The sequence below is a fragment of the Peromyscus leucopus genome, chromosome 3 (genome assembly GCF_004664715.2).
Source record: "Peromyscus leucopus breed LL Stock chromosome 3, UCI_PerLeu_2.1, whole genome shotgun sequence".
In the NCBI taxonomy this organism is placed as follows: Eukaryota; Metazoa; Chordata; class Mammalia; order Rodentia; family Cricetidae; genus Peromyscus; species Peromyscus leucopus.
In genome coordinates this window covers 51047591-51060305 of record NC_051065.1, presented here as the reverse complement: position 1 = coordinate 51060305, position 12715 = coordinate 51047591, and the positions used below count along the sequence as shown (strand labels likewise).

Below are 12715 nucleotides of genomic sequence, written 5' to 3'. Positions count from 1 at the left end.
AACAACTCTGAGATACCACCTTACGCCTGTCAGAATGGCTAAGATCAAAAACACTGAAGACACTTTATGCTGGAGAGGTTGTGGAGCTAGAGGAACTCTCCTCCACTGCTGGTGGGAATGCAAGCTTGTACAACCACTTTGGAAATCAATATGGCGCTTTCTTAGAAAATTGGGAATCAATCTCCCCCAAGATCCAGCTATACCACTTTTGGGCATATACCCAAGAAATGCTCAATCATACCACAAGAGCACTTGCTCAGCTATGTTCATATCAGCATTGTTTGTAATAGCCAAAACCTGGAAACAACCTAGATGCCCTTCAACTGAAGAATGGATAAATAAATTGTGGCACATATACACAATGGAATACTACTCAGCAGAGAAAAACAATGACATCATACGGTTTGCAGACAAATGGATGGATCTAGAAAAAATCATCCTGAGTGAGGTGACCCAGACTCAGAAAGACAAATATGGTATGTACCCACTCATAGGAAGATACTAGATGTGGAACAAGGATGACTGAACTGCTACTCACATCACCAGTGAGGCTACCTGGAAAACGGGACCCCAAAAAAGACATGGAGAAATGGATGAGATCTACATGAACAGCCTGGTCATGAGTGGGAACAATGAAGAGCGACGGTCGAGGGAAAGAGAGTGGGAGATCCTAGCTGGATCAAGAAAAGAGAGGGAGAACAACGAATAGGAGACCATGGTAAATGAAGACCACATGAGAAGGGGAGGAAGCAGAGAGCTAGGAGGCCCAGGGAGATCCACAAAGATACCGCCAGAAAAGACTGCTGGCAATGGACGAGAGACGGCAGGAACTGACCTACCCCGGTGATGGGATGGCCAGACACCCTGTTAGTTGTGCCATAAACCCCATCCAAGGAAGGTCTGAGGAATCTGGATGCAGACATCCATGTCTGGGCCCCTGGTGGAGCACTGGAGTCTAATTAGTGAGAAAGAAGAGGGTTTATATGAGCGAGAATTGTTGAAGCCAGGGTTGGATAAAGCACAGGGACAAATAGCCAAACGAATGGAAGCACAGGATCTATGAACCAAAGGCTGAGGGGCCCCCAACTGCATCAGGCCCCCTGAACGGGTGAGACAGTCATTTGGCTTGATCTGTTTGGGAGGCAGCCGTGTGTTGGTGCCGGGTCCTGGGCTTGTTGCATGAGTTGGCTGTTTGAATCCTGGGACATATGCAGGGACACTTGGCTCGGTCTGGGAGGGGGGACTGGTCCTGGCTGGACTGAGTCTACCAGGTCGATCCCGGTCCTCAGGGGAGACCTTGATCTGGAGGAGGTGGGAATGGGGGGTGGGATGGGGGGAGGGGAGGGGGCGAGAGTGGGAGAACAGGGGAATCTGTGGCTATTATGTTGAACTAAATGATGTTGTAAAATAAATTTACTTAAAATAAAAAAAAAAATATGTTACGTAAAAAAAAAAAAAAAAAAAAAAAAAAGCATAATATAATTGTTTAGTTACTTTCAAATGCCCAATTCAATTCAAGAGATTATTCACTGAATACTTGAAAAAATTCTTAGAAATCATAATCCAATCCATAGATCATGAGTAAGAAACCTGACCTCACAAAAGCACAACATAGAAGGGGTCCACAAATACTTTTTAAAAAACTGCCTTAGAAAAGCAGGACTTGGTATCCAGCATCTTGAGTCTCCAGACTCTCACCAATTAGTAAGAAAATAGTGGCGGTGGATTTGAGCCAAGGTCAAACTAATTCTAACAGGAATACTCTTTCATTTACATTGAATGATCGACTTAAAGTCCCTTCATTAAGAGACTTGAGTGAGTCATGGTCACAAGTTTCATCTTCAGAAGCCCTTCATCAACCAAGAGTTCTAATTAATTTTGCAAAGAAATGGATCTTCTTACAAATGCATCCAGGCAGCACATACTCATTGATTTTGGTCCATCTATGTCCTGGCACAATTATTTTGGGACAAATTCCATGCATAATCCTTAAGGTTTACACTAATGGAGAGAGATACTATCAGACAAGCCAATGACAATGAGCATAAATAATTATGACATACAGCATGACTTGAATGAACAGGACAAGGTATTTAGCAAAAAAGGAATAAGCTCTCTCTTCACGGGGTCAACAAAGAAGAGCACCACAATGGGTTAATGGGTTACACCAAAATATTCATATATCGACATTCTAAACCCATAATCATGGCCAGGAAAGGAGACCTTTGTAACCTACTTGGGTCATGGAGAATGGAGCCCTTATCAATAGGGTTGGTGCCTTATAAAAAGAACCCAGGGACCCTTTGCTTTCTTTCTTCCATGCAAGGACACAAAAAGGCAGTAGTCTGATACCTGCAAGAGTGTTTTCACCAGCACCACACTATGCTGGCACTCTGATCTTGGACTCTCCAGCCACTAAAGCTGTTTAAAAAAAAAAAAACAGCCTCATTGCTGATAACGAAATGGTCAATGGTATTTGGTTATAGCAACCAGGACTGACTAGGACAACCTCTGAGGATATGATGTTTGAGCTGAAAATATAAGAAGTTAAAAGATCTGAAATATTGCCATGGAAGACAGAAGTATACAAGAGTGGGGAATACCTTGTCACATGCCTCTGGAACTTAGAGAATGTCCCTTTGGTAGCTGGAAAGAGCTGAGATATATGCAAAGTCAGATTACACAGGTCTTTCAAAAAAAAAAAAAAGAAACCAGTGGGAAATGTCCCGGTCTGACTGTTAGTAAAAAAAAAAAAAAAAAAAAAAAAAAAAAAAAAAAAAAAAAAAAAAAAAAAAAAATGACCATGCTCCTTAAATCATGGGTACATTGGAGGAAGTAACTGGAAAATCATGGAAAAGCTACTGCAGTGCTTAGGATGGGAAACATCCATACCTTAGCCGAAGTTGCTAATAGCAGACATGCAGGGAAATGGATGGATTTGAAATACATTTATAAATAAAACTGACTGAGCTAACAAATGAATTTGAGGTTAAGAGTACTAGAGAGTAAGAATCAATATGACACTCCCCCAGTGTCTACAATTGAACAGCTCACTTTGTAGGGTAAAAATAGATTCAGAAAAAAGTTCCATGGTCATGATAATAGTTTGGGTTTTGATCTATTGTATTTCAGATGACCGTGACATATTCAATGGACATGTGAAATGGAATTTCAAGAATGTAAACTAGAAATAAATGTAAAGGCAGCTGTCAGCTATCCTAAGGACAGCTATCCTAAGGACAGGACGGAGGCTAGAGAATACAGATAAACCCAGGGGGCCCTGCAGAGATGCAGAGGTTGGGGGAAGGGCACTGAGAACAGACAGAGATAGCCAAGGAAGGGGAAAAGTCCAAAAGAGATGGAAGGGTGCTGCTTGGAGTCAAGAAGAATGGACTGTGTGAATGTTCTGAGTATTTTTGAGAGCTTGGATAAGGACAGAAAAATACCTACTGGATTTTCTATGATCATTAGCGACAGTGACAGACAGTTTCAGAAAATGGCCTGAGTAAACTAGACAAGAGCAGGTTAATGTGCTAGAAGATGACATACTAAACATAATCCATCCAGATAACAGTTTCTGGAAACTTAGCCATTAACACAGAACTGAAGATCAGAGCAGCCGCTAAGACACAGTTGGTAGGTGAGGAATGCTAGTGCTTTTCTTTTTAAATTTCAGTTGGAAACTGTTAAAACACACATTTGCTGCTGGAAATGCTCTAGACGGGCCAGGTAGGGGTCGAAAGGCAGGAAAGGATGAGAAATCAAGTCCTTGACAAGACTTTCAGAAGAGGTCCAGTTTTAGAGCAAAGGAATATTATAGCCAATGAAAACCATTTTTTGAGACTGGCAACAGAGACATTTTACACACAGTTATAACTGAGACAGAGGCAGAGAGAAGGCAGAGAACCAATGGTAGACATAAACATCCCTTGGTTGGAAATTCAGTACCTCCAACTTAAGAACACAAAAACGCCCCTGCAACCTTCATAAGGAAGACATCTCCATTTGAGCTGTCACTGAGCGGCCTTTCAGCCACCACTGCAGCCCATCAGGACAGCACCAAAGGCAGAACGACAGCACCATGTCTCTACACGTCCCTCACCCTGTGTTGCCACACTGGACAAACCGCGGGAAAAACCAACTCATGGAAGGGTTCAATTCTCCTCTCCCCATCACTACCACCTCCAACCTCCCACCTCCCCTCCCACCCTGCTGTCTCTCAATCCTCTTGTTTTCATTATAATAAAATATTATTCTTCTTTTTACCATTTTCTTGTTTTTGAGACATCATCTCACATATTGTCCAGACTAACCTCAAACCCCTAGACTCAAGGAATCCTCCTACCTCAGCCTCCTGGATGTCTGATGTCACATGTGTTCCTCACCTTGTCTGGCCTATACAATGTCTTTCTTTCTTCACTGTGTTTCAGATGGTTGTGAACTCCTCTTTGCTCACACAGGTTCTACCCCTGCTCTATGCATTTTTCTAGTCTCACAGTACAAGTAAGTCTCTGTATGTGGTGGCCACTCACAGATAGCTTATTGTTCTTCTTTACAAAACACACTCACACAGGTATGTACTGGGCAAATGCATCTGGGGGCAAAGTGGACACCTCAGTCCTGATGCTTCTATAAGTAAAGCCATCAGATGTCCAGTGCATTCTCAGATCAGCCTCATCCTCAGGTCATCTTCTTCTAAAACCTAATCAGTTTTGCTCAACCAAAGCCTGCCTTATTCTAGGGACCACTGCCTTCACATCCCAAAGCCATCCTCTACTAAATCCTGCCAATCTGTGTCCTTTAAACTCATCTCTTTGTAGCATGTTTCTCTTAGCTCAGACACAATCATTTCTTAACCAGTCTATGGCAAGAGCTGATCAGATTGTCTCCATGCCCCCAATAGAATCAGCCCTGAACTACAGCATGTTCCCTCCACATGGCAGTCAGCATAATATAGTCTGCTTAAATAGAGTAATACCCATTTCCAAATCCCTGATGACTTCTAGCCTGGCTTCCAGAGACTGCCATTGTCTACCTCTTACTCATCTCCCAAGTCGTGCATGTTACTAACATCTCTCATCTATGCCTGTGTGCTGCTGTGGTTTCTGTCTAGAAGGCTGTCACTTTGTATCTATCACATCTCACCCCTTGCCCTAGATAGCTCCTGAAAGAATCAGCCAGTGCCTGCGCCTTCCAGGAAGCCCTTCATCTGACCAATTTGCCCTTCCTCTCTATTACACAGGGCTGATTTGAGGAGCACATTGGCTGGGAAGGTTTCCAAGGGGTAAATCTCTAAGTGGATCTGAAACTGCTCTCACTAGGAATGTAAATAAAATGGAGAAATCACACTTACCAAGAATTCTTATTCTTAAAGAGAAAACATAAGCCTCTGGTGCTTGGGGGACGGTGGACAGCACCAGAGCATACCACACTGCCTTCTAAGGAGAATGGGTTGTGTAACTTGAAAGCTTTTGTTTTGTGGATTACAAAGTACAATTTGGAGCTTGGTTCTAGACTGTCTAGAATAATACATACACACACACACACACACACACACACACACACACACATATTCCTCTCGCTTTCTCTGAATTGTGGTAGCTGTCTCCTCCACACAAAAGCAGTAAAAGCAGCCCTATCTCCATGCTGCTTCCTCCCCTCACACTCCTATAATCAAACAAACTGCTCTCCATCCCAGTCTATCCTCACAGTGACCTGATTATAAGGAGATGTTCTGAGCACTGAACCTAACTTCCTCCTATGATGACTGTGTGTATTGCTTCACAGGTCAAGAGAGCAGCGGAAGCAGAACTGGCAAGCTGCCCTGGGTCACACAGCATTAAGGCTGGCTCTGGAAACAGCAGCCCGACTCCAGCATGCACACGGGAGACCCGTGACTGTGCTGTGCCTCACCCCCAGAATAGCTTAGCCCCACCCCAAAAGAAAAACTGGCCATAAGACAAGGACAGGATTTTGTTTCCTTACCCCGTGAGTTCTACCATTCCCCCACCCCCACTTTTCTGTCCCATTCATTAAGACCTTGGCTCCTGAGCACACGCCAGTGGCAGGATGAAGTGCAGTGTGCTGGAGAGACTTGGAGAGTCCTTGTACTTATTGGTATATCAGGAAGAAACTGCTGTTTATAATGAAGAAAGAAAGAACTCATTTGTCAACCTCGGGTGAATCCCTGGGGGTTCGCTGTACCCATGAGAGTTCAAGGTGGTGTTTGAAACAACTCACAAAACTCACTTCTCTTGGTGATCTGGAGCCTCCTTCCCGAAATGTTGGTTTACATCTGAAATTAATCTGTCATTTGAAAGGAAAAGCATGTTATGTTACTGATAAGCGTCAGGTTGAACAGAATTACAAAAACAAGCAATAGCGGTAGACATCGAGACTATAAAACGAAACCCACAGAGAATAAGCAATCTATTTTAGTCTATTCCTCGTCTCCTGAAAGCATCTCCCTAGATAATCCACAATGGTGCGGAGTGATTTCACACCTCCCGCCAGCGTTCCTGTGTTCTCATTGATGAACTCTAACTTTGAACAAAAATGCTCTTAGTCCATGAATTTGAGAAAGAGCTCAGAGCCAAAGGTAAAGCATGCGGCTGCTGAACCCATCGGTTGCATTGGATTTTTTTTAAAGTGGAAAAATGTAAACCTGAGAAGTCCTAACGGCTGTGATAACTATTCAGCACGTGCATAGATGTTCCCTGTCAAGGACTCAGAACTGTCTTGCTTTCTGGAGAGGAGATGTCCTTGTGGTCACTTTTGCTCCTGTATAAAGTACAACAGAGTGGAGACGAGAGAGGATGTATTCAAAGTGTCGGGCATGGCTGTAAGATTGGCAGCAGCTGGTGGTGCTGGCGAAGCTAAGCAAACACTGCATGAGGCTAAAATGCCCCCACTGTGTTTGCGAAGGGTAGCAGGAGAATGCAGATACCACAAAGGGTCTTGCCTGGACACAGAGTAAGAATTATAAATGAGAGCAGCAGGCAACTCTCTATTAGAGATCTTCCCATCCCCTAGTTGATAAATAAATAGACCATTCAGAATCCACTTCTGAAGACAAGACACCACCCTTGGGATGCCACTTCCAGCTCAGCCCCACATTTATGCTGCACCAGCAAAAAACGCTGCCCATGAGGTCTGCAGTGGAGTCTGAGAGCTGCTTTAAGCTGTCTTGGCTCTCTCCCTTAGAGCTACTTTAGGAATATGGGAACTCACAAAGAGAAACATATGGAAGCTACGATATTAAAAAGCTCATTGCATCTTTTTTTTTTTTTCCTTAAAGGAAACATCTTGTGGAAGTAGAGACAGAAAGAGAACTGTTGTGTGCTAGGCTTTCCCAAAAGTCAACACAACATAATATCAAATTAAGCTAAGGAAGACAACAGGATGAATGACCTTTGTATTTTTTCTTTTCATCGTTACTCTGGTAGTCATATTAAACTCACAGTTTTCACTTTTGTTTTTGTTTTTTAAGGCCATTGTTTTCAAAAAATTAGAAATGGACACCCGATCTTGGCAAGTAAGTACAGTGAATCCATTCCTCAGCAGGTGGCGCTCTCTTACCTTCTCTAGTTGCTCAATGCAGGCAGCGTGGACCACGATTTTGCAGACTGCACACTTCCTCCTGACAGCGGATTTCTACAACATTCAATTCAAAATACAGGAAAGATATGTTAGCATGCTATTCTGGACACTTCTCTGGTAAGAGAGACTCCAGAAATCAGGCAAAATTGTAATTACTTCTGTTACTAAGCACATTGAAAATCCCTAAACATGTCAGGATAGCTACCTACCCACATACCAATGACCTAGATGGCTTCTTCTAAATATGACGTCAATACTACCCTCTACTACTAGGGCTTGTAACATAAATCAAGCTCTTTATTCTGTTACATCAGTTTTAAGTGTTACAGCTGAACAACAAAAGCATTGTCCTTAAGTTTTCTAACTTTTTCACACTTTCTTTTACATTTCATTTGCACTGATGAGGGACAGGGGCAATCTTCTTAACTTCTGTCTTATATACGAATCAAGCATTCCATCCTTACTCTCCAAGGCTATATCTCAATGACTGGCCACGTTACACTTCCGTTCTAGGCACAAATCTACACTGTGCTATTTGGGTTTCTACCCATATCGTCAGGAAGGAGATTACAAGTCTGGATTCACACCCAGGAAACAACAACAGCACAAACAGGAACAGCAATAATAAATAGCAACAAGGACAGCAGGAGCTGCTAGTAAGATTACAGGTCTTGCTCTGTCCTCATGGCACTTCACAGATGGTAATTCACTTAACTTTTACAGTCCTATGAAGTAGAGACAGCCCTATCCCTGCTTCACAGATGAGAGAACCCACACAGAGTGAGTGACTTGTCCAAGGCCTGCCAATTGGGGCACAGCATACCCAATCTGTCTGGCTCCTAAGCATCATAAAATGTGGCCCTGATAATCTTGGATGCATTGTAAATTCACAGTGCAAAGCTTTCTGTGGTCTAGCTCAAGTCTCCAACAATTAAAAACCCAAACGTGGTGGAATTAGAGAGAGGACTAAGTGGACTCCCGATGTCATCCATGCCAGCATCATCTAGGGGCACCACTAGGGGTGTGCAGAGCCCTCTACACAGACATGCCTAAAGAAGAGCTGCCTTGATAACTCTGGTGCTAGTAAAACCAACACGATAGGAAATGCATTGTGCTACATGTAATGATCTTAGACACTCTAAGTACTGTACATATTTACTTTCCCCAACAGATCATCTTTAAATCAATATTTCCTTCCCTAAGATGATGAACTGGAATCAAGTAATTAACACATCATTTGGTGGGTTAGTTGTTTTTACTGTTCATGTTAAGACACAGTTGCTTTTGAACCTAGTAAAATATATATATATATATATATATATATATATATATATATATATATAATTTTAAAAAACTATTACCTGAGACATCAAACACATTTTGAGCACAGAACCTCACAATAACAAGAGACTACCAAAGAACCCAGGTGGGAAAGGCTGGGAGTCCCTGTACATTTGGAAAGTATCAACATAGACTGCTGGTGACCTGTGTCTGGTGAGTAACTTGCTGAGGAAGGACAGCGGAGCCCAGTGGAGCAGGAAGGTGAGGGATACACATAACACTGCTGCTGTGGAGAGAGGGCCCAGGAGGGATGGACTACAGACAGCCCTGGGGATGCTGGGGGAGGCAGAAGGAAAGAAATGATCACCCTTTGTGTCCCATTATTCCTCTATAGTCACATCAGTCATCAATGCTGGACATCAGCCTCTGTGAACAGGAGTGGTAACTGTCACCAGCTACCACCGTAGTGCACAAAACAGTGCAACAATAACACTGGTAGCTGTGTTTGTGGACTGTAAATGTGTGACCCCTCTCTTGGCTTCGATCCTCCTAATATGACATAGAACAATAAGTATGTTTGGCAATTAACTGACTTTTCAAACAACAAAGGATTAAGGGAAACCAAGACACCTAAGGATGCTGTTCAAAGTGTCTTGTTCTACAACCAAAAACAGAAGGAGAAATAGGGAGGAAGAGGAGGAGGAATACACACACACAGCCATGATAGGAAGAGTATGAAACAGTAGGAGCATCAACCGTAGAAATGGTAGTAGTCACAAAAACAGCAGCAGCAGTAATAAAATTTGATTGCAAATTTTCATAACTAGAATGCTCATAAACAAATGACCACTGCTCCCTCTTTCCTATGGACAGCCTGGTCAGATCTCTGCATGAGCACCACCTGCAGAAAATGCACGTGATACCTGATTCAAGAAGCCAAGGAAACCGGAGCTGATACTTGTCCATGCCCACCCCAATCCCTAACAGATTACACCACACATGTGCCAGGCAATGCTACTCAAAATGGGCTAATACTTATGGACTTATGATATCATACAGCCTGGAAAGCATCCTCCCTATCAATGACTCCTACCTCCTTCTGCCACTGTGCCCTACTGCTCTCTTTATTTAGTCGATAGAGCACCAGGAATTCTAAGAAGCCACCATATCTTAGAGGAATTAGCAGGATCCTAGGCCACTGGGGTTGGACTCCTTCCACATCATCCACTTTGGACACCAGAAACATCACAACCATCTCTCTTTAGCTTTTATGTTTGGAATAGAGACTACATCCTCTTCTCTCTACATACTACATAGTCTTGTATCCTCTCTTAAGTGTTATTCCACCTGGGCCCGCCAATCACCTAGCTGTGAGTTCACCTCTCAGGAAAACAGATTCATCTGAATGCCCGCTAAGGAGATGGGAGGAATAATTATCCCTTTAATGAGATAATGTACTTCTCAGAAGCCTCTCCTCTGATACAGCTACTTATTACATGGCACACTACTAAGCCGGTGCACTTTCCTGAGTTCCAAAACCATAGCTTTTTCTTTATTTTCTGTCTTTTTCAGATCCTGTCCAGAAACATAAATGTGCTTTCCCTAATGCTCTGGGTTTTCTTTTTCTAAAGTCACTCACTCCTTCCACCATGAAGCTGCTTGCTGACCTTCGCTGCAAAACAGGCTGGTTGTTCTCTCTTCCTAGTCTCCATCTTCCTCACCCAGGCAGTTGCCAAGGTTTAGAGTTTGCTTGTCCTATTTTTTTTCACACCAATTCTAATAAAATTGTCCTCTAGTTTTCTTCCAATTACATTTCTGAATTTCTTTTTATTAATGAGACTAATACAATACCCATACAAAGAAACCCTGACTTCTCTAGCAATATGTGGAGGGTAGGAAGGAGAACACAGACTAGACTCAAGAAGTCATGTGTACTAACTGAAACCAGAATGCACACCCGCTTCTTTTCTCGCTTTTCATGTCACAATGCTGAATCAACATCATTTTTAGAGCAAGGGATCCTGGTTTATATTGGGAGGCCCTGCTGCTCAGAGGTTGCAGTCTACCATGGCCTGGCAACTCTCTCCAAGCTAGGCAACATGGAGGAATCTCTCCAGGTGGAGGGCTTCCTGCTCTCTATCTGACCTTATGTGGAGAATGTCTATAGGCCCAGATGTCTGGTTTATCTCTAGTGTGACCCTTGACACAGTTCCCAACAGACGCTGTCCCCTTGCTGCCCATATGGTAATTAGACATTGGCGAGGAGCTTTACGAGAGGACCGTGCTTCCGCGTATGATAACTGAGACTTGTACTAGGAGCTTTCCGACAGGAGGATGCTGTTTAATGCAAACTGGATGATGCCCCAGCCACGGTCCCCAGCCTTTCTGTCTCCCCTCACTCTGGAGTAAAGTTGAGCTGTCTCCCAGAAAGGTTTTGCCACCCTGTTCACAGGCCTTACAGAGCTCTGTCTCCGCTTCTGCCCCTCGCACACTGGTGGCCAACGGACCGCGAGGAAAAAGGGGACCCCACAGTTTACAAGAGCGTAGGAACCACAGGGTTAATGTTTATCCTCACTCAGCTTTCTGGGTTATGTAAATACACTAACATTATTCATTTCTCAATTAATTCAAGCATGAAAGTCCATGGAAGACAACACATAAAATAAAGTGCTCTAAGTCCTAAGGCTAATTTCATTTAAATAATACAGAATATTTAAAGACCTTCTTAAAATACATGACATGCTTCTGGGTCTTTTGATGGAGAATACCCAAGCCATGATCTGAACTCCCCATTCATGAGAACAGCATAATGCGTCGTACAGCAAAAATCAGCCCGTTTGCCTTATCCTCTGACCAGAGCTCCCTACAAACCAACCACTGCTCCTGTTGCAGCCAGCTTCCTAAGTGACAACCTCTAAACAGCCGTAAAGTGGGATAGTTCATCTTTCCAGCCCTGGTGGTTGCTCCTCCCTATCATCTTGATGGGATGTAGAATAAACCTGGGAGAGGCACCATGGGGTGTGTCTGTGAGGATGTTTACAGGAAGGACAGTAGGAGGCAAAAGCAGAGGTGCCTGCCCGACTGCCTGCACCTTCTTCTTCCTGAACGCATGTGTTCTGAGCTGCTGCCACCAACCTCTTTTAAATTCAGGTTCCAGCTTCTTTGGCCTTCTTGTGTAGACAGCACCAGCGACTCTCCAGGGAGCTTCTAGGTCTCTGCACTGTGGACTGTGCAGCCACTGAGAACAGCATCCAGGCAACCAGTGTCAGACTACCCTACCCCCTATCATGTGAGCCACTCTGCTAAGTCTCCTTCCGTAACACATATGTAAGAGAGAAGACAAGAATATGTAGTGTACACACACGCACACCCACACATGTTCTATTCCTTTAGAGAACCTTGCCTGATATAATAATCAAATACGAAACCAAGTCAGTTAAGTTCTCAATCACAGTCCAAGGTCTTTTTCCACAGTGGTAAAGAACACGGTTTTATTTCCTCCACTGGTAGAAGCTGTTTCCGTGAATCCAACATGTTGACTGCCTACTTCGTGGTTTATGCGTTAGACTTTTCCAGGCAAATATCTGAGAGAAATAGTTTAAAGGAGGAAAATTTTATTTTGGTTCATGGCTTCAGAGCTTGCATTCCATGGTCCCACAGAGAGCTTTTGCCGAGGCAATGTCTCATGGCAGGGAGGTTTGCTGAGACACAGCTGCTCACTTCACAGCAGCCGGGAAGCAGAGAGAGGAGGAGAAACATACACTCTTTAAAGGCACCGCCCTTAAAATCTGCTTCCTCCAACTGAGCCCTACCCACTAACAGCCCATTCAGCCAG

At 43.5% G+C, this 12715-nt stretch overlaps 1 protein-coding gene across 10 annotated transcripts in view; it reads right to left on the bottom strand.

Moving 5' to 3' along the window:
* Dgki (diacylglycerol kinase iota) overlaps positions 1-12715 on the bottom strand; it is a 471870-nt gene that overhangs the window by 274726 nt on the left and 184429 nt on the right. For all 10 annotated transcript variants that reach the window (XM_028866082.2, XM_028866077.2, XM_037203652.1 and 7 more), the window contains exons 4-5: positions 7579-7653; positions 6250-6306 (exon numbers count right to left, since the gene is read on the bottom strand). In XM_028866082.2, the coding sequence (XP_028721915.1) occupies positions 6250-6306; positions 7579-7653 (132 nt within the window). The remainder of the gene's footprint in view (positions 1-6249; positions 6307-7578; positions 7654-12715) is intronic.